Source organism: Nerophis ophidion, linkage group LG04 (assembly GCF_033978795.1).
Source record: "Nerophis ophidion isolate RoL-2023_Sa linkage group LG04, RoL_Noph_v1.0, whole genome shotgun sequence".
Classification (NCBI taxonomy): Eukaryota; Metazoa; Chordata; class Actinopteri; order Syngnathiformes; family Syngnathidae; genus Nerophis; species Nerophis ophidion.
In genome coordinates this window covers 42,587,343-42,614,871 of record NC_084614.1, presented here as the reverse complement: position 1 = coordinate 42,614,871, position 27,529 = coordinate 42,587,343, and the positions used below count along the sequence as shown (strand labels likewise).

The following is a 27,529-nucleotide window of genomic DNA, read 5'->3' as shown; positions in this document are numbered from 1 at the left end:
TAGGGACAAGCGGTAGAAAATGGATGGATGAATGGCATTTAAGAGGGTGGATTAAGCATTATAAATCACCCCAAGATGTATTTCAGATACAGGAACTACAAACAAAATGGTGGATCCCTTAAACACTACAAATCAAAATGGTTACCGGACAGGTAGAGAGGTCACTTTATTTGTACTCAAAGCAGATTTGTTTTGTAGTGTAAAATACAGGAAAATGGAATATGCCTTTATATTTAAAACAAACAAAGGTTTTGACATGAAACAGATCACAACAAAGCACTCAATAGGCTGCCTTGAAACAGGACCAGGAAAACAATAAAGAAAAAGTCACATGAACAATAAAAAGACGCAAGGTAAAAGTTAATAAAAGACAGTAAAGATAAAAACTACCATGAATTTAAAAATAGATAAAAAATAAATAAGTATGTGCAATTAAGCTATAATTTGTTTGAAAGAATTGCTCCGGCTGGAACAAAGCTGTTCTTATACCGAGATGTTCTGCATCTTAGACCCTAAGCCTCCGACCAGACGGGAATAGCTAGAACTCACCATAAAGAGGGTGCAAGATTTCTAGTCTAATTGAGTTGGCAAGCCGCTGTACCTGCCTGGTGTACAGAGACTCCAAACTCTGCAGAGGCTCACTCATAAGTCGACTTGACCACTTGATTATTTGGCTTAACTGGTTTCTGTTCATCAGAGGCAGCTCTCCAAACTATAACACCAGACAAAAAGATAAAACCCATTCAATAAAAATTCAAAATCGTTATGGTTTTGTCAACATCAAGAAATGACAATTTCCAGTGAATACGCTGCTCCTGACTGCTTTTGCATGCTGCGTCACAGTTAACCTTAAAATTCAAAGTATTGTCAATAATGGTCCAAAGATATTTATAGGATTGCAATAAGGTTAACAGATTGTCCTTTAATAATGGTTCCCTCATACTTAATTCCTGCCTGCCTTCTAAAATCAATAATCATATATTGTGTTTTAAGACTGTTCACTTGTAGATATAAAGCATCACATCACTTGACATAATCATCAACAATATGTGTGTTCTCATTTCCCTAAAGGAGACTGACAATTCCTGTGTCATCTGCATACTTTACAATAGTAGGATTTTTAAAAGTGATCTGACACATTTGTGTAGAGAATAAGAAGCATTGGCGAGGGTACACATCCTTGGGGGGAGCCAGTCGACTCTGACTCCTTGTGTTTTGTTTGTTGAAAAGTCTAAAATCCAGCCCACAAACTTATTATTTACCGCATTTTTCGGATTATAAATCGCTCCGGAGTATACGTCGCACCGGCCGAACATGCATAGTAAAGAAGGAAAAAAACATATACATCGCACTGGAGTATAAGTCACATTTTTGGGGGAAATTTATTTGATAAAATCCAACACCAAGAATAGACATTTGAAAGGCAATTTAAAATAAATAAAGAATAGTGAACAACAGGCTGAATAAGTGTACGTTATATGACGCATAAATAACCAACGGAGAAGGTGCCTGGTATGTTAACGTAACATATTATGGTAAGAATCATTCAAATAACTATAACATATAGAACATGCTATACGTTTACCAAGCAATCTGTCACTCCTAATCGATAAATCCCATGAAATCTTCTTCCTCGATGTCGCTTCCAAACAACTCTGCCAACTCCAAAGGTATGCACTGCTTCCTCTTGTCGTTTTCTGCTGCATATTTCACTACGTCCAGCTTGTAATCTGCAGTACATGATTTCCTTTTCGGTCCAATTTTTGTTCAGCCCTTCTCAGTTTAGTTTTATAAGTTACCGCCAATGCTGAAATTATCCATTTTTAATAGCTACGGCAGTAGCATAAAGCATCTAGAAGTTAGCATTCCATGACCCACAATGCACTTCTGCCATGTCCCTTCCCCGCCAAATTCTTATTGATTGACGTGTGTGTGACGATTGCTGACATTTTCTTCGTCTCTTCCGCGAATGAGATAAAATAATATTATTTGATATTTTAGGGTAATGTGTTAATAATTTCACACATAAGTGGCTCCGGAGTATATGTCACACCCCCGGCCAAACTATGAAAAAAAACTGCGACTTATAGTCCAAAAAATATGGAAGGTTAAAATGTTCTAAAAGACAATTAATTAAAATGTGGGGTTGAATCTTATTAAAAGCTGATGAAAAGTCATTGAAATAAAAGACTGGCATGACACCCATTTCCCTCCAGGTGTTTTAAAATCAAATAAAGCAGAGTGAATGTGATGTCCTCCACTCCTCTTTTCGGCCTGGAAGCAAACTGCAGTGGATCAAGAGCATGTTCAATATTTTTTTCTGATTTGTTCTGATTGTACCAGCCTTTAAAGGGTTTTCATTGGCAGAGAGGTCAGGGCTATACGTCTGTAATCATTTAAAATGTAAGGAGGACTGAATTTAGGGACTGGGACATTTATAGCATCTTTCCAGACTTTGGGGACTCACTGCGTTTCTTAACAATGGTTAAAAATAGATGTAAAAACTGAGCTCATTTCTTCTGCACAGAATTTAAATAGTCGCCCAACAACATCATCTGGTCCAAGACTCTTGTTTACTTTTGTTTAAACAAGAGTCTATCTCAACATCATTTTGATTCATGGGAAGGTGTTGGGTGCAGTGAACTTTTAGACTGAGTTCTTGTGAGTGGTGTTTACCAACTTCCGGGCGTGAAAATTATAAATTATTGTGACATATTTCCAGACAACAAAACAAAACGGTGGTTCTTTTGATAAAAACTTCTAACAAAATTGGCGGCCAGATGTTGACGTATACCAACTTCTGGATTAGGCACCGCCCACTGAGTGTGATGTCATCTCTTCTTGACCCCCTTTCTGGGAGGGTAGTATTTACCCTGCCTACTGACCTCTAGATGCCTCCCAGCCCCTGCTACCCACCTCTCAATCTCCCGCTAGCCCCCTTACTGAGTGGTGTATTATACTACTTAGGTTTATATTGATGGTCAAACTTTGTAATAGCTTTAGCTCCAAATGAGTTGCTACTAATTGATACGCATTTAGCCATGATTGTGAACACAATTCAATTCTGTGTCGGTGCAGGTTCGACAGCTACAGGAGAATGCTGCGCAGCTGCGTACTATTTATGCTGGTGAGAAAGCCGAAGCAATTATGCTGAAAGAACACGAAGTGATGGAAGCCTGGAAGGAACTGCTGAGTTCCTGTGAGGCCAGTCGTGTCCAGGTCACCTCAGTCACAGACAAAGTGCAGTTCTTCTCAGTGGTGCGTGAAAACCTCATGTGGATGGAAGGCATTATGGGCCAGATCAGATGGGACGAGCCCAGGTAAGACATCTGCCCTCCTGTAACAGGGTTGTGAACAGATTTGGATGGTCTTTGTAGATTCTCATTCATCCAGGTTGTGGTAATCCACAAAAAAATCGCCAACTGGACTTCCCTTTTTAAGTCTTTTGTGTGTGTGTTTGTGCATTTGTGTGTATACTGAGGGTGGTCACAATATTACAGTTGTTGCTGTTTTAGCCAGATGTGACGAGTAAACATAAACATAGTTATCACCAATACCAGGTCGTTGGGTAGAAATTTGGATTATTTCACAAGCTGAAGTTCAACTGCTTTGTCGCCTTGACTTAAGTGAAGTGACATGTACAAAGACATCTTCTATTCAATTATTAGTTTTAGCTAATCCAGGCGTGTCCAAAGTGCTTTCTGGTAAACTCTTTTTTTAGGCCGTGGCACATTCTAAAAGTACATTTAAACAAGAAAACAACAGCAAAAAAAAATTGTAAAAATGGAAACCTCAGGTCTAAAGCTTTACTACCACAGTTCTTTAAGATACTCAAATAAATATTTGCTGAACAACTGAAAAGCTTCATTATTACTTACAGATGTAGAAGTATATTGGATAGTATCCAGTAACAAATGTGTACGCGTCATTCAACGTGCTGATATCGTATTGGAGCAATATCGGTGTCTGCCGATACTCCATCAGCATTGTATCGAAAGTGAAAATGTTGTAACGGGACACTCCTATCAAATATGCAATATTTCTCAGACTATATACTCTGGTAGAAACCCATTAAATTCCAGGGGCCCTGATATGTTTGTCCATACATTTCAGATTTAGATTGTGTTTGTAATGATTTGTGTAAAGTGAAACTCACTATGTATCTTTTTCAGAGATCTGACTGCTCTGGAGGTCATGAATAAGCAACACCACGAGCTGAAAGTCAAAATAGATGGCCGCAGCAAGACCATTCAGCAGTGTGCAGATCTCGGCAAAATCCTAATAGCTGCTGGGAACCCTGCAACAGAGGAGGTCTGGCGAAAGATCGACACAATTTTTAAAAACATGAATCAATCTTAAATTATGTAATTGTTTTTTGGGGTGGGTCATGGCTGCAGATTAGCGATAAATTGGACAGTCTTTTGGCCAAACAAAAGGACCTGGTTGAAAAATGGGACAAACACCAGGAGAAGTTACAACGCAGTGAGTAGTTTGATTGAACACACTAACTGTGTCTCAATTCGGGGGCTGCTTCCTTCCAAGGACCCAGCCCATGTGGGTCCTGGCGAGAGTCCTCCAGCAGCGGCTGGAGAGATACGAATTGGGACAGTCTAATAATGACAAGATTAAGATAACAAGGTCGAATAATTTTTTGTGTTCCCTTGGTCATTTACCTTCTTTCAGACAAAGTGGCTACGATCTACCGTCACCGCTGCCGTTGAGCTCTTACTTTAATATGTGATTCACAACTGGTGTACATTTCTAATCGTGTCAAATTGCTTGCATTATAGCCAGTAACAGTAAATATTGGGATAGTATAATATTATTATTATTATTATCATATAAATATTTGCAACAAAGGCAGAGGAAAAGAATCACAACAACTGCAGTTTCAGTACATGAGTTTATTAATTTATTTGGGTTATAAAAGTACTTTGTTTTTAAATGATCATCCAAACTGGTATATATGTGTTTTGTGTCATTTCTTTTTACTCTGTTGTTGTTCAAGTCCTCTTTGATTATTCTACACAGCAACAAAAACAAACAAAATCAGAAAAGCTAAACAAAAGATCTAAATTGGGCTCCTCGTGGCAAGGCGTCCTATCTTTCTGCCTGCGTGGGGTGTGGTGTCTCGTCGGCTTTGGGGCTGGCTGTCCCCTGCTTCTCCTGTGCCTTGTCCTCTGTCTATGGCCTGCCGCTGGCCCTGAGGTAGTGTAGGGGGGGGCTGCCCACATATGCTGTCCGCTCCAAGGTTTCTCATAGTCATCATTGTCACTGTCACCGACGTCCCACTGGGTATGAGTTTTTCCTTGCCCTTATGTGGGCTCTGTACCGAGGATGTCGTTGTGATTTGTGCAGCCCTTTGAGACACTTGTGATTCAGGGCTATATAAATACACTTTGATTGATTGATGGGTTTTTTTTAAGATAAAATGCGCCCATTCTCCTTTTCTATATACACACTGTATCTGCGTGTAAGTGTTCTGTAATTTTGTGCTGCAAAACATGCTCCTCTGCTCATAAAACCAGCAATGTCACGACGTGACAATGGTGCGCCACTATGCCCGTTAATAAAAAAGAAAAGAAAGAGGGAACCGGTACTTTTTAGAGGAGGTATAATACTGTTTATGGTTCATTAATATCGCGGTACTTTACTAGTACCAGTATATACATCCACACGCACATTTACTGTACAAACATACATATACACATACTGTACATATACAAACATATGCATACAAACCCTGCATATAGTCATGTTTTATCAAACATATTAACGTTGTTCCCCTAGGACTAACTGGGTAAAACACGACACACTGACAAAGCTTAACCTATTAATAATATAACAATCTACAAGGTTAATACAGTTTGCTTCTCTTTCTTTCCCTCCATTTATCTGCTTTCTTTTGTAATTCAAGTTCCATCCATCCATTTTCTACTGCTTATTCCCATCGCGGTCACGGGGGGCGCTGGAGTCTATCTTATCTACAATCGGGCAGAAGGCGGAGTACACCCTGGACAAGTCGCCACCTCATCGTAGGGCCAACACAGATAGACAGACAACATTCACACTCACATTCACACACTAGGGCCAATTTAGTGTTGCCAATCAACTTATCCCCAGGTGCATGTCTTTGGAAGTGGGAGGAAGCCGGAGTACCTGGAGGGAACCCACACACTTCTGGTAGACATTTTATCAGTATATTGTTGCTGATAGAGGCAATTATTGTTATTATTCGTTATCAATAGTGCAATTTTTGTTGGTATTTTTATTGCTCTATTTGTATTGCAATAATGTTCATTGTCATTTATGTGTTATTAATATTTATTTACACTAACTGCGTCTTTGCTATAACTTTTCCTATCATATCTGTACATATCGTATTTGCTGAAGCTGTTCTGTTGTTGATGTTGTTGTCTCTCTGTCTTATCCCCTTCTTGTCCCGAAATTGTCCCCCTGTGTCTTTTAGTCTCTTTCTATCCCCTCGTGCTCCGGTTCGGCTGTGCCAAACATGAATATAAATCCATTTAATAAAGTCAAATACAATTGAAGCAACAAGAGAAGTATCCCATACTTATTTTTTGTAAAGTAAGTTGGTACAGCAAATATGGGCATCTACGTGAACAATATGATTTGCCTGAGTAGCTGGACAAGAACACAATTATCGTGAATTGAACTAAAGTTTTTTAAATAACATACAAATGTACACAAAAAACAGCAATAACTAATATTGGTACATTGATGGAGACATTTACAATACTTCATTATTTCGGCCACGCATTTATACAACATAAATAAGTCAACTTCTTGCGGTCTGAAAAAGTAAATTAAAAAGATGTAAGGCTTTACTTCCGAACGTTGAATAAAAGCTCTGGGCACCAAGCTGTCTGCAATAGCCGGATATCTGGATCTCCCTTGGAGTAAAGAGAGAGGCAGAGCATGGAGTTCGCTCAACATTACGATAGCAGAGGTCTCGTACTATAACACAAATGCACATCACTACAAACACCTCAGCTTCATTTTAAAGTTGCTCTTATTACCATCGCCATGTTGAAAATATTTTTTAGAGTTAAGCAAACAAAGGATTTCGGGATATGAAAGGACACAAAGTGCACACGGATGCAACCTTTCTGCTAAAGCGAGAAAAGGACACATTTGTCGGCCGGATTGGAAGGACACTTGGAACTTTTTTGAACTGGCACAGCTTTCGCGCTCCGCCATGACGTCAGAACCCCACAAATGCGCACTGCAAAGGATGCAGCCGTCGAATTGAGACACATCTACTGTTAAAAAAATAACCTTTTTGTTTTCAAAGACAAACGTCTACAATGAAGTTGTAGAGCCATGCTTGGATGCATCATGTGTAAACCATCTATTGGTCTCTTGTATTATTAAGGACGGGAGAGGTTCCAGTTTGCCCAGGAGACCGTGAAGGCAGAAGCCTGGCTGAAAGGCAAGGAGCCTCTGATCACCTCCAAGCAGCCAGAGGGAGGAGAAGCCCAGGCCAAAACCGATGAGGTTGAGCAGCTCATCCTTCGCCATGAAGCCTTCCGCAAGGCTGCTGTAACCTGGAAAGAACGCTTCAGCTCTCTCCGTCAGCTTTCTGCAGTAAGCTTGACTGTAGCTAAATGTTTAATGAGTTTTCTGGAGTGGCATTTTCATGCTGCCGTGGGAAAAAAAGTGATCTTAGGATGTTGGTGTTGTTTAGCAGGCATGGGCCTATACCAGCTCTTTGCATCATTATAGGCTTGAAAGCTGTCTCATGATTCATGATTGTTTTATCCATTGCACCCTGTTTGTTGTTCATGTTCATCCGTCAACAAAACTGATTGCATTGAGAAATCATACCCAATACAATGGTGCCTTAACTTACCAGTTCAATTGGTTCAAGGAACGAGCTCGTATCTCAAAAAACTTGTAACTTAAGTCAGTCCCGCCGATTGAAATGAATTGGACTCAATTTAATCCGTGCTTGAGAACAGACTTTCTGGGATGTCTCTTTAAAATTGCGAACAATAACAGTAGCTTCTCCATATTCTCGTTAGGGGATGCCCGCCTATTGGGGATGGCTGTGTTTCAGTAGATGCTCACTGCATTGCTCCGTCGCAGGTTGGCTGCACAGTAATTGCGTTAGTTTCTTCAGTTCGCTGTTTGCTTTTAAGACCTTTTGTTATGGCTCGGATCTTGCGGGGTTTGTCCAGGCATTTGCTGTGCTAGCTAGTGGTGGGGTGGATCATATTGGTATTTTTTTTATTTGAACTGAATGGCAGGGGCAGGCAACATACTCAAAACTAAAATCATGCTCACAACTTAAACCATAACAATAAGTCGAGAGACAGCTCGTATTTCAAATATCTCGTAAGTTGATCTACCACTGTAATTGCATTGCATCAAGCATATCTTGCTTGCTTTTGTTCTGTGTTCTCTTGAATGTTTTTTTTTTTTTTGCTTCTGATTGTTTCAAATGTATTTTTCCAGGCTGAGAAGAAAAAAGAGGAAGACAAAAAGACCCCGCTCTCCAGTCGAAGGATGTTCCCAATATCATGTCTGACTCCATCCAGTCCTTCAACAAGTTTAATGTTCATGAGGCAGACGGTACAGGCCCAAATAGAGTCCACACCCTTGCAGACCAGTGTGGAACTGGGTGCCACCAATGTGACCCAGAGAGTGTCCTCAACGCTTTCCAGCTACAACCCGATCATAAATGGATCAGGCCATCACAGCCTGGAGCGACAGTGTAGTGGAAAGTTAGCAAGCTCCTCATATTTTGGGATGAACCACCAGGCCATTGGGGGTGGAAGTGACTCTGCTTTTTCAGCGTTGCCGTGCCATGGTGGAGGCTCGGACACATCAAATTACCTTGGGATAAACAATCAAATAACTGACAGTGCTGAGAGCTCTGGGTACTTTGGACTGTCTGCTGGCTGTGTGGGTGGTTCTGGCTACTCAATGCAAAGCCATCCAGGGACTAGCAGGTTAGGAAGTTCAGGTAATCTGACTCAGGAGCAAGGTAGTGGAGGGATGGGAACTCCTGGGTTTCTTCCTCAGCAGAATGTGGGAAGTTCTGCCTATTTGATGCAGCAAAATGTGGGAAGTTCAGCTTACTTGACACATCCACAAAATATGGGAAGTTCGGGCTTTTTAACACAACCACAAAACATAGGGAGTTCTGGATACTTGGGACAGCAGCCCAATTTAGGGAGTTCAGGATATCTTGCCTCACAGCCTAATTTAGGGAGTTCTGGATTCTTAGCGCAGAATTATCAAAGCACTGGAGGAATGGGTAGCTCAGGCTATCTTGCACAAAACCATTATAGCAGTGGAAGTCTAGGCAGTTCTGGTTTCCTAGCACCAAGTGGTGGCATCATGGACCCAAAAATGGCCTATGCATGGCAACACTTGAAAGCTGACTTCATGCAACCCAGGATCAATCACATCCACAAGGCTGTAAATCCACTCTTAGAAGCCAGTCGAGTACAGCGGGAGCAGTATGGCGATATCCCGAAGGCAGACATGATGGGGCCGGAGTCGGGACTGGAGCTCCTCCACAGCCGTCTCCAGAGGGATCCCCGTGGCAGCCGCTCGGACCCTCAGATGGACCACCTGCGACGAGAGAGGGAGTACAAATTGGGTCGACAGACCTCCAGTGAACAGGAGATCCAAGCCAGGCTAAACGAGCTACCGCTGATTGTGCGTCAGGAACGCTACCGAAGACGCCTGGAGAGACAGTCATCCAGTGAGCAAGAGGGGAATGGCAAGCAGAGACTTCAACGACAGGACTCGAGTGACCTGGAGGGCTCTGTTAAAGAGGGCTCAGACAAACGATCAGGGTAGGTGAACATGTCTAACATAGTACAGCTAAACACTGGATAGGTTCAAAATGCTTTTAGTGTATTGATGCATGCCAAGCCAGTAGTAGGCTTTGTTACTTAATGAAGAAACAATTTGCCGTAAATTGTGTTTATTTTTGCCCATGTTGTTTTTTAAACACAATAACAACACCACCAATAATAACGGATCAGATTTATATGCCGCTTTTTCTAGATACTCAAAGCACTTCACAGAGAACTGAGAACCCATCAATAATTCAATCAGTTATGGTGGTAAGCTAAATTTGTAGCTTAGGTTAGACTCTCAGAAGCGTGGCAGCCAATTTGCACCTACGACCCTTCCGACCACAACGAAACATTCATATTCATGTATTCACCAATGTGAGCGGCATTGGTAGAAAGGGGGTTGAAGTGTCTTGCCCAATGGCGGAAGCTGGAATCGAACTTGGAACCCTCAAGTTGCTAACACAGCCGCTCTACCATCTGAGCAACGTCGTCCCGATGCATGGTGCGTGTTGATCATAGCAATCCCTTAATGGGGTATGGACAGTATATTGCCCAATCCCACTAATGTCCCCCAAAGACTTGGCCATGATTTTCCACAGAGCCTGCTCAAGTTTGTTGGTCCTCTACAACAGTGGTTCTCAACCTTTTTTCAGTGATGTACCCCCTGTGAACATGTTTTTAATTCAAGTACCCCCTAATTAGAGCAAAGCATTTTTGGTTGAAAACCAGAGATAAAGAAGTAAAATACAGCACTATGTCATCAGTTTCTGATTTATTAAATTGTATAACAGTGCAAAATATTGTTCATTTGTAATGGTCTTTCTTGAACTATTTGGAAAAAAAAGATATCAAAATAACTAAAAACGTGTTCAAAAATAAACAAGTGATTCAATTATAAATAAAGATTTCTACACATAGAAGTAATCATCAACTTAAAGTGCCCTCTTTGGGGATTGTAATAGAGATCCATCTGGATTCATCAACTTAATTCTAAACATTTCTTCACAAAAAAAGAAATCTTTAACATCAATATTTATGGAACATGTCCACAAAAAATCTAGCTGTCAACACTGAATATTGCATTGTTGTATTTCTTTTCACAGTTTATGAATTTACATTTATATTTTGTTGAAGGATTATTCAATAAATATATTTATAAAGGATTTTTGAATTGTTGCTATTTTTAGAATATTTAAAAAAAAATCTCTCGTACCCCTTGGCATACCTTCAAGTACCCTCAGGGGTACGCGTACCCCCATTTGAGAACCACTGCTCTATATATTTGGTGACTGAGTCATGGAAAAACTCCCTCTCGAGGAGAAGTTTTGAACAATACCTAAGTTTTGTTGTCTGTCTCGGCCGGTTGGAGTGTATAGGAACAGAGAGTCGAGGATCAGTAGTAGTGGACAGTAGTTTTTACTTTTGTTTAGTCATTGTCTAGTATTTACTTTGTTTTGATCAATCAATTGTATATAATGAAGGAAAATGAAGAACCAGTTCATATAGATGACTCATGCCCTCTGTCACTGCAGGGATAAGAGATCTACTATGGCGGAGATCGTGGAACAAGCCCAGGAGAGAGAAGCAGCACATGTATGTTGTCTACCACAGTGACCTGGAGTAAATTATTTGCAACTTTCATCATGCCTTTAAGTCACATTTTCTAAAACTCGCTCCGTCAGGCCAGAGGAGAGCCCTATCGGCCCCCAAGCAGCCTCTCTGCACCGGTGACTCGTTTTGATGGACGCCCTCGTGCCCGAGACCGACCCAAACCACGCAGGAGGCCCCGTCCGAAGGAGCCCGAGGAAAATCGTCGCTCTCGCTCAGCTCCTGCTACCGGTGCCCCAACGACACCTCAGCCACCTTCACACACTGCACACAACGAAGGCTTCCTGTACCGCAAAAAGGCTACAAACTCTGATCTTGAAGCTCCACAGAGGAGCCCCACCAGGTACAGCAGACCTTAATACACACATTTCTTATACACGTTGGCGTGCTGAGTAAGGAACTGTCAGGCTTAGTTTACATTCTCCATAAGGGCAAACGTTTTAGGAATTAGAACAGGGGTGCCTAAACCAATATGTTATCTTGCACTCCCTGCTGGGGGCGTCACATCCACAGAAAAGAGTGCCAGAAAAAAGGTAATTGTACTATAAGGGGCTGTTTGCAACTTGCACTAAGTTACAGTGGGGCAAAAAGTATTTAGTCAGCCACCGATTGTGCAAGTTCTCCCACTTAAAATGATGACAGAGGTCTGTAATTTTCATCATAGGTACACTTCAACTGTGAGAGACAGAATGAGAAAATACAAATCTAGGAATTCACATTGTAGGAATTTTAAAGAATTTATTTGTAAATTGTGGTGGAAAATAAGTATTTGGTCAACCATTCAAAGCTCTCACTGATGGAAGGAGGTTTTGCCTGAAAATCTCACGAAACACGACCCCTTTTATTCTTTCCTTAACACGGATCAACCGTCCTGTCCCCTTAGCAGAAAAACAGCCCCAAAGCATGATGTTTCCACCCCAATGCTTCACAGTAGATATGGTGTTCTTGGGGTGCAACTCAGTATTCGTCTTCCTCCAAACACGACGAGTTGAGTTTAAACCAAAATGGATACATGGATGATACAGCACAGGATTGGGAAAATGTCATGTGGTCAGATGAAACTAAAATATAACTTTTTGGTATAAACTCATATGATTCCAAACATTTTAGCATTTTTTTTGTGTTCATTTACAGTAAGTATGTTATCCTAAACATTTTTTGGACATATACCACAAAGTATCATGACCTTAATACCATGATAATATCATACTGTGAGATTTTGATAACATTACATCCCTATGTACTATTAATAACTATCTGCTTTGAAACCTATAACATAAAACTGTGGCTATTTTGTTTCGAATATCTTAGCATATATTTACCAACATTGAGTTGTTTTTCCTTGGTGAAACATTCCTTGCATTGGCGAATAAATGCTGTATCCTCTGCAACCCGAAAAAGCTAATTTAGGACACATTTTGACTTCTAACTCCAGCTTCAGCTATCGAATATTTTAGTAATCGAGTATTCTTTCAAATATCCCAATCCATTAATCAAGTTATCAAATAAATAATTTTTTTGCTTTATTTTTATTTTTTTTTTATTTTTTGTTTGTTTGTCCGTGTGCAACCCGAGGGTCCCTGGTTCAATCCACACCGTATACCAACCTCGTCACGTCCATTGTGTCCTTTAGCAAGACACTTCACCCTTACTCCTGATGGGTGCTGGCTAGCGCCTTGCATGGCAGCTCCCTTTATCAGTGTGTGAATGTGTGTGTGAATGGGTAAATGTGAAAGTAGTGTCAAAGCGCTTTGAGTACCTTGAAGGTAGAAAAGCGCTATACAAGTATAAACCATTAAACATTTATCATTTATCTGTCCTGTCCAGCTTCTCAGACAAATCATATTGTTGCTGTACAGCCAATTTCGGCTGTACAAATTTAGTTTACAAAAGAGAAGTGTTGGATACTTCTCTTGTTGCCTTATTTGTATTTTGACTTCATTAAATTGATTTATATTATTATATGGTGCAGCTGGGCCAGGAGCAATATTTTTGTTAAATTAAAATGTAATTATACATGTTAAGATGTGCCCTCAATTATTGCGTTTGGCCTAATTGTCTTTTGTTTCCTATACTTTTGTTTTCATTATTGAAGGCTGACACGCACAGTTGAAATGCATCCATGATTGATTGTGCCAATTTGTGTTTGTGCTAATAAAAACAGGTGCACTCACAGCCCTATGTGCTTTGTGGTGTGACCGCATAAACAAAGTTCTTGTCTCTCGTGCGTTTTTGATGATTATTATACGGTACTGTTTAAATTGTGGCTTCTCCACATAAATCCGCTGAGCTGTTTTCAACCTGCCAACAATACATAAGCAATACAAAAAGACAAACTACTTAATAATGACGACAACAGTTTAAAATTTTAAGAATGCAATACAGTTCATTGCATTCTTTGCATGCAAAATAGTAATCAATGTTCATTTTGCCATCATAACATGTTTGTGAAGAAAACACATATATATATATAATTAGTTCAAAATTAATATTCCCTGAGAAAGTTAAAACAAAACTATAATTATAGTATCAAAAATAAAACAATAAGGATAGTTTTCATTATACCAAACATAAAAAGTGGATTAGGTAGTACCTTTAATACTGCATTTGAAATGTTCAACCAGTGGTGAATCACCAAGAAGCAAAAACCGCGCATGCTCAGAAAAGTAGCGTGAGGTTTACTGCCCATCCGAACACCCACTGGCAGAAATTTAGATCAGCGCCTATGAAATAGAGCAGGGCTCACCAACACATTGCCCGCGGGCACCAGGTAGCCCATAAGGACCAGATGAGTAGCCCGCTGGCCTGTTCTAAAAATAGCTCCAATAGCAGCACTTACCAGTGAGCTGCCTCTATTTTATTTTTTATCTTATTTCATTACTAGCAAGCTCGTCTCGCTTTGCTCGAAATTTTTAATTCTAAGAGAGACAAAACTCAAATTAGAATTTGAAAATCCAAGAAAATATTTTAAAGACTTGGTCTTCACTTGTTTAAATAAATAATTTATTTTTGTTTTACTTTGCTTCTTATAAATGTCAAAAAGACAATCTTAGAGAAAAAATACAACCTTAAAAATGATTTTAGGATTTTTTAACACACATACCTTTTTACCTTTTAAATTCCTTCCTCTTTTTTCCAGACAATGTAAATCAATGTTCAAGTATTTTGTTTTATTGTAAAGAATAATAAATACATTTTAATTTAATTCTTCATTTTAGCTTCTGTTTTTTCGACGAAAAATATTTGTGAAATATTTCTTCAAACTTATTATGATTAAAATTCAAAACAATTATTCTGGCAAATCTAGAAAATCTGTAGAATCGAATTTAAATCTTATTTCAAAAGTGGATTTTAACGTCTTTAAAACATGTAATCAAAATTCTAAAAATATTATTTAAGAAAAATTACTAATGATGTTCCATAAATGTTTATTTTTTCAAAAAGATTCGAATCAGCTAGTTTTTCTCTTCATTTTTTTTCAGTTGAATTTTGAATTTTAAAGAGTCAAATTTGAAGATAAACTATGTTTCAAAATTTAATTTTCATTTTTTTCGTGTTTTCTCCTCTTTTAAACCGTTCAATTAGGTGTTTTTTTTTTCCATCATTTATTCTCTACAAAAAATCCTTCCGTAAAAGGAAAAAAAATGTACGACGGAATGACAGACAGAAACACCCATTTTTTTAATATATGTATAGATTTGTTTATTAAAGGTAAATTGAGCAAATTGGCTATTTCTGGCAATTTATTTAAGTGTGTATCAAACTTGTAGCCCTGCGCATTAATCAGTACCCAAGAAATAGCTCTTGGTTTCAAAAAGGTTGGTGACCCCTGCTGTAGAGACTATAGTGGGTGCAAGTGCAAGCTATCCAAGTAGCATGTGAGTGCATGACTTCAATAACCCGAATAACTTTGCACGACTACTTTCGCTTGGTTACTAATAAAAGGCTAATTGAAAACGACAGCTCAGATAGCGTTGTTCGTTTTCAACACCTTTTGGCGTCATTTGATGACTTTGCGGGAGTGAAAGAACATATCCTGGTTATCAGAACACAACTTTTGCGTTTAGATTTGATAATAAATGACTTACCTCACCTCTGGACGTTCCTCCATCAGATACTTTCTTGACAGGTGCTGCAGCATCAAAACTTGTGCTATTGTGGTATGCGAGCGCGCCCTGCGATGAGGTGGCGACTTGTCCAGGGTGTACACTGCCTTCGCCCGATTATAGCTGAGGTAGGCACCAGCAACCCCCGCAACCCCAAAGGGAATAAGCGGTAAAAAATGGATGGATGGATAGTATGCGAGCGCCAATTAGCTATCTTTGCATACGACTGCGTTTTCCTTTGATTTTAGTGTTAAGTGTTCCCACACCTTAGACAACTTTTATCGCTTTGCTATGGCTCTTGTCCATAGCTTTCTGCGGCGTCTGCCATAACCAGTTATGTCAGCGAAAATGTTTACTAAACTCAAGCGTATTTAAAGGAGCGGCGTCGTGCAGTGCAGGGGCGTATGATTTGTGACGTAAACATGCCGTGCAATACCTAAACAGTCTGTGCGAAACGTGAATTTTGACTACTAAACGAGGCAAAATGCCGTAAAAAAATACAACTTAACTATGCCTTGAGGCAGCGAAAATTCCCGGAATATATTTTGTAATCGAATTACTCGAGGAATTGTTTCAGCTGTACTTCTAACCTGTTTCATTATTCCCTTTCTAGCAAATCCTGGGTGAATGTCTATTGTGTGCTGAAAGAGGGCAAGCTGACCTTCTATAAGGACGCCAGAAACCACAACACAACATACAACGGAGAACCTTCTGTTGACCTTTCCGAATGTTCATTTGATGCGTCTTTGGGGTACAAGAAGAAGAAGAACGTCTTCGTTCTTCAGTAAGATCTGTATGATTTTGCCTTCACTAGCCTATTATTACAGTGTGTGGTAAATGAGTGAAAAATGAATTAGTTCTAAGATTGTTCTTGCATGAGAAACTAAGCACTACTTATTTTCTGTTGAACAGAGTCAACGATGGAAATAACTTTGTATTTCATGCAAAAGACGAGGTAAGAACATTTTATGAATTAGTGTCAAAGTGGAGTTGTGCAAACATTACAAAATAAAAAAATATATATATATTATTATAATATATTATTATATTTAATATTTGTTTTTAGTATTTTGTTCAATATTAATTATTTTCCGCCAACATTTCCAGTAACTTGGAAAATTAATATCCCCACCCATGCTGATTTGGTTGAGTTAACTATTTACAAAGCTATAAACAGTCTATAACTTGCATGGATTGTTTATTGTAACAGAATGAGACAGGATCTTATTTTAAAAAATCCCGGAGATAAAATCAAATAAAAGTCATTCATTAGTTTTAGTTTGAGAACCAGCAAGCATTAGGACCCCATTATTTGTTTATGAAGCACAGAAATTTGTCCTGTCCCTTTAAGAAAATACTCCTTAATTGGGGTGTCCTAGAGTCTAGCCTGGAATCGATATTGATCTGATACGGTATCAGCAAGAATCATAGAGACTTTTATTATTTTGTGGTGGGGAATGTTGAAAAGGCTTGATCAAGTGAAATTAGTCAAACGGAGAACAATTATTAACCGTCTTGAATGGACTTATGCTGTCTTTAAGTTGAAGTGGAGTGGCAATTAGGTTTTTTTTGTGGTGACACCTTGTGGCCATACCAATTTATTAAGGACAGCTCATGGTGCAGTACGTTGAATAATGCAATCCAATCAATCCAGTCCACTTTATTTATATAGCACATTTAAACAACAATAAAGTTTCCAAAGTGCTGCACCGCCATGTTAAAAACAATATTATGCTCCACCAATGACTGAATAAAACAAAAAATGAATAAAAATAAAACCAATAAAAACAATATAAAAACAAATATGATTAAAAACTATTTTAAAAGGTAAAATCAATTAAAACAGTAAAATAAAAATCAAAGTGTACAAAAAACACAGAGGACAACAGAGGACAGAGGGCCACACAACTCACGTAGTGTTAAAAGCCAAAGAATAAAAGTGGGTCTTAAGACGAGACTTAAAACACTCCACTGTGGAAGCAGTTTGAACATGGAGCGGCAGAGTGTTCCAGAGCTTAGGGCCGACCACAGAGAAGGCCCTGTCTCCCCTGGTCTTAAGTCTGGTCTTGGGCACCACGAGCTGGAGCTGGCTCTCGGACCTCAGAGCGCGCGCAGGAATGTAAATTTGGATGAGGTCCGAGATATATTGAGGTGCCAGTCCATGTAAAGATTTAAAAACAAACAGCAATGTTTTAAAATCAATTCTAAAATGAACAGGGAGCCAGTGCAAACTCTCAAGAATTGGGGTTATATGCTGGCGTTTCCTGACCCCTGTTAAAAGTCGTGCTGCCGCGTTCTGGACTAACTGCAACCGGGAGAGAGCTTTTTGGCTAATGCCAGCATAAAGTGCATTGCAGTAGTCCAGGCGACTTGAAATAAAAGCATGCACGACTTGTTCAAAAAGGTTAAAAGATAAAAACGGTTTAACCTTTACTAAAAGACGATGCAGACACGTTTGTTACTGAATACTTTCTAAAACTCTTCTGTGCTGGACTTTGTATCCGTAAGTTGTATGCAACTGCAATTGTTTGATACTGTTTGTATGGAAAAATGTGCTGTTTCAGACAGCAATATTATTCAACTAAAGACACTTACTATGTAAGTCTAGCTTGTGTGTTTTTATGTGCTTAGCTGTTGTGTAGCTGCTTGCTCCTAGTATCTTATTACCTACCATGTTTACTTTTTGTAAATTACTTGACTAAAATCCAAGAAAAAGAACAACCGTGTGTGCTCTTTGGAGGACATTTAGATTTTATCTGGCTGTCCAACTTTGCACAAGTAAACACGCTGCAGGACTGTTTGTATGGGAGATATTTAGATGCAAGCCATAGAATCCGATTTTTTGCTGATATCAATCTTGGATCGGGCCACCGCAGCTCTTCATCTCAACTCATGTGGATAAAAGAGACCTGTCACAAAAACTTCCCATCAAACCTCTCTGTTAAGAACTGTCAAAGGTCACTATTGTAAACCTACACAAGACTGGAATAAGACAATCAGAAAGAAGCTTGGTGAGAAAGAGACCACACGTAACAAGTCATAAATGGAAGAAATACAAGGTAACAATTCTCGCTCTGGAGTGTAAGGATGCTTGTGAGAAAGGTGAGGGAGCAGCCCAGAATTCAAAGGGAGGAAATGTTTAATGATGTCAAAGTAGTTTGGAGCACAGTAACTGACCCAAAATGGTGAATTTGAGTCCAACAACAGCTTCCCTACTGGCAAACATGGAAGTGTAAACTTTGTTTTGGAATGTTTCTGAGGCCCCTTCTACGGTAAGCTGGCTAAGGTTATCCAGTAAGTTACCTCTGACCTGGAAGTGTATTCTTACCCTATGGTTTCAATGTAGTCTTCTTTTGACAGTAAACCTTGCTTGCCTCACCATCAAAAGCTGTTAGACTATTGTAGTGAATCACACCTGAGCCATCATACATGAATCCTATCTTTAAAGGATGTGGGCAAGTGATAAATAACATTTTACAACACTCAATCTAGGGATCTCGATATGTGGTCAGGACACTGTGTTTGTAGGCTGAAATTGGCGCTCGTACTTGACGGCCGCAACCACTTTATGGCTTCACAATAGTTATGGCGTACAAAACCGGATGTTGAGTAATAGCTCGACATACATCGTGGACAATAACTGATAGTCTGCTTTGCCAGTCCAAATGCATTCACTGTTTTCCGTAGTCTTTCCCTCGTCCAGGGGAGCCCGCATTCTCGTTGTCTCTCCTTCGACAAATGGACAACGTTTTTGCTGAATATAATCACATCTGGCCTGGACATTCCAAAATTGTCTTGCCGTTCCTCTGACACCATACGCTCGTTGACAAACATGTCCCACCAGGCTGCCGTTCTTCCAGGCCTTATCCAAAACTGTTGCTCAACATTGCCATGTTGCCATCTGAGATGTGGTGTATCCGAAATAGCTGCAATCGCACGTTTTCTTCTTTTAAGGTATTCATGTGTGATTCCCACAAGCGTCTGTTATGGTCTTTCTGGCGTCACTTTCTCTCCGAATTCAGTTTGTAAACAATCGATGAGTCCATACAAAACTAAGAGCCGGAAATTCAGGAAATACACAGCGCACTTACCCGTGTAAAAAATTATCCAAGGAGGGGAACCTTAAACCAGTGGTACCGGGCCGTGGCCCGATTGGTACTGGGCCGCAGAAGAATTTTTTATTAATATTTATTAAACAAAATAAAAATGATTTTTTTTTATTTTTTTATTTTTTTATTAAATCAACATAATAAACACAATATACACTTACAATTTGTGCACCAACCACAAAAACCTCCCTTTTTCATGACAGAAACGTCCCTTTTTCATGACAAAGAAAAAAAAATAAGAAAATAAAAGGACACCCCTCCCCCGACCCCACCCGGGCCGCGGGACAAATTATTAAGCGTTGACCGGTCCGTGGATACAAAAAGGTTGGGGTCCACTGCCTTAAACAATGGTTTAGTGTGGCTGAAACGGGGGCTTGGGCTAAATAATTATTCGTTTAAAGAGTTATCCGGCTTAATGTAGACAAGGCATGAGATGTTTGGACCTCAATGTTAGATTGTACAGTAGTAAGCCACATTTTTATTGAGTTAAAATACAAATGCATTCATAACCTGGATTTAATGCTATTTTTGCTTAAAAAAACTAAATAAAAATTGTCTCTGTTACAATAAACCATACTTTGAAAGTGATAGACTGTCCAGTAAAACCATACGTGTAGTGCGTCATTACCGGGTCTTGCTGCTCTGTGTAGGAGGATCTGAAGGCTTGGACTTCCAGCATCACTACCTGCATAGCTGAGCACGAGGCCATGGTCGTGTGGGATAAGCCCGTCACCTCCGCCATGGACGGCGACTGCTCGGAGAGGAAAGAAAAGTCCGAGGGGGACGCGGACGCCAGGTCGGAAAGATCGGAGATGGTCGGCGAAGAGAGGTCTGAAAAGGAGAGGTCAGAGAAAGGGGATGGCTCCGACAAGTTAGACACGTCAGAAATCGCTGACAAGTTGGAGGGCGGGGCGGGTGGCTCCAGCACATCTGGGAGGAGCAAATGAAGATTTTGGGGTTGAGTTTTACTGACAATTGCTGTACGTGGTTGTATGAATGAGGAGCATGTTTGCAGAGCCTCAGTCCAAGAGTTGAGGCACACCGAGGCAACAGTCCACGGACGAGACTATTCGAACTGTGACTAACTCGTCTCTCCTCTCCTTCACCTGTGGCAGCGCAGCAGTGCTTGCATTGCGCCACCTGCTGGTAAGTGGAGGCAACGATGGAGGCTGTGGTCTCTATTCTCTTGGATCCATCTTTCCGTATGTTAAAATGACTGATGCCATGTCTGTCTGTCTAAGGAAGTTCACAATAATGACTGAAAAAAAAAAAAAAAATCTTTTGAAGCAATATACTTTTTTATGTTCTTCTCTCTAATAGTGAGAGATGAAAGCAAACGAAACACAAAGTAGTTGCAAATGTGAACCTGAATTATTTGATATGATTTCCCACGCACATGAGCTTACCCAGTCTTGCACCTTAGAAACGTCAAAAAAAAAAAAAAAAAAAAAAAATTTAAAACTTGGAATCCCACCACATGGAAATTATAGATTTTTAGCCCCTTTTCCACCAAACATGGATACTTTTTTGTGTGTAATCTTTGTCATTTTTGTGGTTTGCGTTTCCACCAGCAAACATTCTCGCCCCCATATTAGGGACAGGACGCAAATTAGTCCTGACCCATTAAGAAAATACAGCCGATTAGGGATGCCCTAGAGTATTGGCCAATACAGATATTGATCCAATATTATATATGCATGCAGTATTCATACATAGTTGTATTATTGTGTTGTATGTTAAAAAAGCTTGATCAAATGAAATAAATCAAAAAGGGAACAATGGTAAATAGGAAAAGCACAAAACTATTTATTATTAACGGTCTAGAATGGCCTATGGTGTCTTTAAATTGAAGTGGGGAGATACATTTTTTTCTTTGGTCACACCAAGTGGCCACAATATTTCATTAAGTTAAACGCATGACACAGTTAATGGTTAAGATAGGGGATGTAACGATTAATGGTATTGAAGTTTAAAGGCCTACTGAAACCCATTACTACCGACTACGCAGTCTGATAGTTTATATATCAATGATGAAATATTAACATTGCAACACATGCCAATACGACCTTTTTAATTTACTAAATTGGAATTTAAAATTTCCTGCGGAGTGTCTTGTTGAAAACGTCGCGGAATGATGACGCGTGCGCGTGACGTCACGGACTGTCAGGAAATATTAGCGCAGCACTATTTGCGGCTAAAAGTCGTCTCTTTTCATCCCGCAATTAAACAGTATTCTGGACATCTGTGTTGCTGAATCTTTTGCAATTTGTTCAATTAATAATGGAGAAGTCAAAGTAGAAAGATGGAGTTGGGAAGCTTTAGCCACACAAACACACGGTGATTCCTTGTTTAAAATTCCCGGAGGTGAAACTTTACGATGGATCAGAGCGGTCAAGCGAACATGGATCCCGACCACTTGTCAACCGGCAGGTTTCGGTGAGAAAATTGTGTTAGAAGCCGCCTCTTACCAGAGATCTGTGGAGTTTGCGCCGTCCTTGTATCTGCCGTGACTTCCCTCAGTAACTGGCCTCAAGACACCCGTGGACACACCCCTCCAACTATCAGGTACTATTTAATCTCACTAAAACACTGGCAAAACAATAGAAAGATAAGGGATTTCCCAGAATTATCCTAGTAAATGTCTCTAAAAACATCTGAATCTGTCCCAATGCAATCGCCTTTTTTTTTTTTTTACTTTTTTTTTTGTTTTTGTTTTTTCTAGTCCTTCACTATCAATATTATCATCCACAAATCTTTCATCCTCGCTCAAATTAATGGGGAAATTGTTGTTTTCTCGGTCCGAATAGCTCTTGTTGCTGGAGGCTCCCATTATACACAATGTGAGGACGTGAGGAGCCCTCACGCTTGTGACGTCATTGTCTGCGACTTCCGGTGAAGGCAAGGCTTTTTTATCAGCACCAAAAGTTGCGAACTTTATCGTCGATGTTCTCTACTAAATCCTTTCAGCAAAAATATGGCAATATCGCGGAATGATCAAGTATGACACAGAATGGACCTGCTATCCCCATCTGAATAAGAAAATCTCATTTCAGTAGGCCTTTAACTGTCGTGAAGCTCCGTTTTTTTTTTGTATTAATGAATTGGAAATTTTCTAATGAAGTTGTCAAACAAATTGTCATTCTTAGCTTTATTTGAAAAGCTTAAGCAGTTCAAAAGGCACAGGTCACATTTGTAGCAAGTATGGAAGGCATGCACGCTGAGGAAGGAGCGCTTTGCTCTTTTACATTGAATACAAGGAAACAAATGAAACACAAAGCTAGCCTTCCGACGGTGTGCAGAACATTCAGAAAGCTGTCTTATCACACAACCATGAATTGATTAACGTGGACATCGAAAGTTAAAAAACGTATTCTGGTGTTACCATTTAGTGGTCAATTGTACGGAATATGTACTGAACTGTGCAATCTACTAATAAAAGTCTCAGAGGAGGAGATCAGGCACTAGGACGCTTCACCCTTGCTCCCAGTGGTGTATGAATGTGTATAAATGTTTGGTGGCCAATTGGCAGCCACCCTTCCGCCAGTCCACCCCAGCTCAGCTGTGGCTACAAATGTGGCTTACCACCACTATAATGTGAATGAGGAGTGAATGAATCATGGGTTCTCAGTTCTCTATGATCGTCTTGATTGTTCAATCTATAAAAAAGCGCTGTATAAATCTAATCCATTATTATTATTATGTTTATTTTAGGGCCGTCAGGTGATTATTTTTTTAAATCAGCCTATTCAGACTCTAAACCTGTGATTATTAATCAATAACCCCGGGTTATTATTTGCGTGCGTGACTAAAATTTGCTAAAGAAAATACCCAAATATTTAGGAAACAAAATGCTATTTGCTAGTCAGAAAGTCATACAGGAATGTTTTTTAAATGTTTTACTAAACTGCAAGTCATTGATTTGCTCAAATTAAGTAGAGTAAAAATTAAGTGCATATTTTGAGGAGTTTTATAGTTTTCAATTATCTTGCAAACAATAATGTAGCAAACGCACTCATAACAACTTAACATACTGCACCATTTACTCTTCTTTAGTTGAAGCAGTTTTTAAAACAAGTTTTTGTACCTTTTCAGATGACAATCCTGATCTCTTATTCTGGTTCAATGCGACTCCAGCTGGTTGTGATTACTTAAAGATGTTCAACATTCTTCAGGAAGCAAAATAAATTCACATTCAGTCTGTAGTTGTAACTTGATGCTCTTGTTTGTGCAGCACAGTTGGTTTGTACTTGCTGCAATTGTGCCTCTCCCAAGTATTGTACGACAGATCGACTGTGGTGATATGAATGACATCTTTTTGCAGGACTAGGTCTTCCCAGATTTTAGACTGTCTGTTTAACTTTACTCTATTACATCCTCTTCTACTTCTTGTCGATGTAGCTAGCATTCATGCTAGCCTGTATTTATCGGTGCAGCGGCCATCCCTGCTCGCTAAGGACGCTGAATGCTGCTTGCTTTCACCTCGGAGTCTCCGAGACACAAAAAAGTCTCCAATATCCCCTGGAAAACTCACAAGATTTGTCTCAAGTCGCTGTTTACAAAATACGTTTTCAAGAGGAATTGACAACTCCATCTTTGAGTACATGTTTCGCTTTAAGATGGTATTTCAAACTTGATGTGAGCCAATAGAAGAACGTTTGTAGCTGCAATAACGACAACTTACCTTAGTGTTATCCAAAGTTCTGTTTTGGCCACCTCTCATCGTGATCACAGACTGTGTCACAAATGTGTGCGTTTTCTGGGTTAAGGCTCCATTTACATTAAGCCAGATAAGGTTATCCAGGGTAAATCCCACCTAACCTTATCCGTTTCCACACACAACAATGCCACCGTTTAAGACCGCCTCCAAGTCCGCCAGCGCAACACGACCTAATATGCACTCGTGGAAAATGCGCACGTCATAGTCACATCCAGTGTTGCTTTGTGTGCAAGTTCTTAAATTTAACTTATCTGAACAATATCCAGTGTTGTGGTATTTTAATTAACTGGAATCCAGTGTGCTGTGGGGCTCTATTGTAGTGAATCACACCTGAGTCATCATAAATTAATGAAATATTTATCAGACACGTAAACCATGTGATAAAGAACATTTTACATCAATCAAAGTAGGGATCTAGATATCTGGTCAGGACACTTCTCACTCTTTTGCCTTCACCTTCATTGTCCATTCCTTTTTGGTGACTTTATATACTCTGGACCTCGACGTTGAGTCCATGACATACATGGTGGACAATAACTGATACAGTCTGCTTTGCCAGTCCAAAAGCATTCGCCGTTTTCCCTCGTCTGCCCTCGACGGCCAGGTAATACAAAGCACAAGCTACCCTTTTGTATCACATCCCCGGTAGTTCGCATTCTCGTTGACTCTCCTTTGACAAATGGGCAAAGTTTTTCGCTAAGTAGAATCACACCTGACCTGGACATTGGAAAGTTCTCTTGCCGTCTGAGAAGTGTTTTATCCGAAATAGCTGCAGTCACTTTCTCTTACGGTATTCATGTGTGATTTCCCAAAGCGTCTGTACATGTAGAAGAATGAGAAACACGAGCATGTCTGGATGACTCGCCTTCATATTTCCAGTGGTTACCTCTGAGTTCCGAAACCGCTTTATTTTGAAGCTGGCTGTGGCGCCTTCCTGTGTGGGGCGTGGTCTTTCTGGCTTCACTTCCTGTGTGGGTGTGGCATTTCTGGCGTCACTTCCTCTGCGAACTCAGTTCGTAGACGATCAATGAGTCCATACAAAGCTAAGTGCCGGAGATTCAAGAAATACACGGCGCTCTTAGCCGTGTAAACATTTGTCCGAGTGGGACCTTAAACGCTGGTTTGGTGTGACTGAAACGGGGCTTGGGCTAAATAATATTCGTTTAAGGGGTTAAATGACTTAGTGTAGACATGGCCTAAGCCTTAACCCAGAAGTGATTAATCATCATTCATATTTGATAACGAGATAAGTTATTTGTATTAATCACATGCGTTAACACGTTGAGGTTGACGCCCCTAGTTTATTTAATTTCAGTTCCGAAGATGACTCATTTAGTACGGAAATAAATTATATTTAGCCTCATAGCATTTATGCTAATAGCATGTTGACACTAAAAACACAAAAGACTGAATACCAATTCTTCACCCTGAGTTTTGCGCGTTCATGTCAAACATGTGGTGTCTTCTAAGGTTAAAGGAAAATAAGTGCCAAAGGGTGTATGGCCATCAAAAGGGAATGTTACGTAGCGGTGGCTATTGGAAAGCACATAAATGTAAGTTATTATAAGCATTATTGGTTGTCATAGTAACAACACTCAGGTATTCAATCATTTGCTACTCAATATAAATATAGCCCTACTATAATAACGTATCTCTTTGTACGAGTTAGCTAACACAGCTGTAGCTCATAAAGTACGATGTAAGATGAGGAGCAAATGTACTACGCTTCAGTTTACTACATTTCATGATTTATAGATGACTAATCTACTTTCAGAATCTACATTGGCTATGTTTTGAATGAGTTTTTTTCAAGATCGCTTATCATACGAGCTAGCTAACCGGGCTGTAGCTACAACAAACTACCATGTCAGACTAACAGCGATCGGACTTTACTACAATTTACTACAGTTAATAAATAATTATCAATCAATCAATCAATCAATGTTTATTTATATAGCCCTAAATCACATATGTCTCAAAGGACTGTACAAACCACTACAACTACGACATCCTCGGAAGAATCCACATAAGGGCAAGGAAAACTCACACCCAGTGGGACGCCAGTGACAATGATGACTATGAGAACCTTGGAGAGGACCTCAAATGTGATCTAGGGGACCGAAAACAATGGATGTCGAGCGGGTCTAACATGATACTGTGAAAGTTCAATCCATAGTGGATCCAACACGGCTGTGAGATTTCAGTTCAAAGCGGATCCAAGACAGCAGCGAGAGTCCCGTCCACAGGAAACCATCCCAAGCGGAGTCAGATCAGCATCGTAGAGATGTCCATAACCGATACACAGGCGAGCGGTCCATCCTGGGGTCCCGACGAGCGGTCCATCCTGGTTACCGACTCTGGACAGCCAGTAATCCATGGTCATCGGACCGGACCCCCTCCACAAGGGAGGGGGGGGACAGAGGAGAAAAAGAAAAGAAGCAGCAGATCAACTGGTCTAAAAAGGAGGTGTATTTAAAGGCTAGAGTATACAAATGAGTTTTAAGGTGAGACTTAAATGCTTCTACTGAGGTAGTACTGGAGCCCGAACGGAAAACGCTCTATAGACCGCCGCCTTTTTGTGGGCTTTAGGAATCACTAACAAGCCGAAGTCTTTTGAACGCAGATTTCTTGCCGTAACATATGGTACAATACAATCGGCAAGATAGGATTGAGCTAAACCGTGTAGTAAAACCTTAAAGTCACATTATATAAGTAATGTACTTTTAGAATTTACATTAGCAATGTTTAGAATGTTGTTTTAATTTAGAAAAAGCTTTTCTCAACAGCTGTAGCTTGTGCACTACGACATCAGACTAGCAGCAAACAAACTTCACTGCAATTTACCACATTTAATCTATTTCGGAATCTACATTATTCATGTTTGGAGTATTGATTTTTCATTTTAAAATCGCTCATCGGCATAATCAGCTTATCTTCTGCTAATAATAGTATTTTATGGGGATGCACGTAAAGGTCCGCCGGAGGATTCAGAGGGGCGGGAGACAGCTACATGACGCTAGAGCATGGGAGAATCAGGATTCCACTTAAGCACACTGCAATAATTCAACAAAAAATATATTTAAAAAAAACAAAAACATAATAACAAATACCAAATATTTGTGCTACTCCAAAGCACGCATCTAACATCTAGGG

The 27,529-nt window shown here is 39.8% G+C and overlaps 1 protein-coding gene and 1 long non-coding RNA gene across 2 annotated transcripts in view; one reads left to right on the top strand and one right to left on the bottom strand.

Moving 5' to 3' along the window:
• Positions 1 to 21,030, top strand: part of LOC133551417 (spectrin beta chain, non-erythrocytic 4-like) — a 102,594-nt gene extending 81,564 nt beyond the window's left edge. Inside the window, exons 10-19 of the mRNA XM_061898090.1 lie at positions 3,079 to 3,320; positions 4,173 to 4,311; positions 4,398 to 4,482; positions 7,397 to 7,608; positions 8,479 to 9,830; positions 11,369 to 11,429; positions 11,519 to 11,787; positions 16,164 to 16,334; positions 16,463 to 16,505; positions 20,310 to 21,030. Of these exons, the coding sequence (XP_061754074.1) occupies positions 3,079 to 3,320; positions 4,173 to 4,311; positions 4,398 to 4,482; positions 7,397 to 7,608; positions 8,479 to 9,830; positions 11,369 to 11,429; positions 11,519 to 11,787; positions 16,164 to 16,334; positions 16,463 to 16,505; positions 20,310 to 20,606 (2,871 nt within the window). The 3' untranslated portion in view covers positions 20,607 to 21,030. The remainder of the gene's footprint in view (positions 1 to 3,078; positions 3,321 to 4,172; positions 4,312 to 4,397; positions 4,483 to 7,396; positions 7,609 to 8,478; positions 9,831 to 11,368; positions 11,430 to 11,518; positions 11,788 to 16,163; positions 16,335 to 16,462; positions 16,506 to 20,309) is intronic.
• Positions 4,890 to 13,928, bottom strand: LOC133551419 (uncharacterized). The gene is made up of 2 exons (XR_009806493.1): positions 9,683 to 13,928; positions 4,890 to 9,603 (listed from the first exon to the last, which is right to left on the bottom strand). It is a non-coding gene; the product is annotated as an uncharacterized LOC133551419 (long non-coding RNA).
• Positions 21,031 to 27,529: the final 6,499 nt, after the last annotated feature.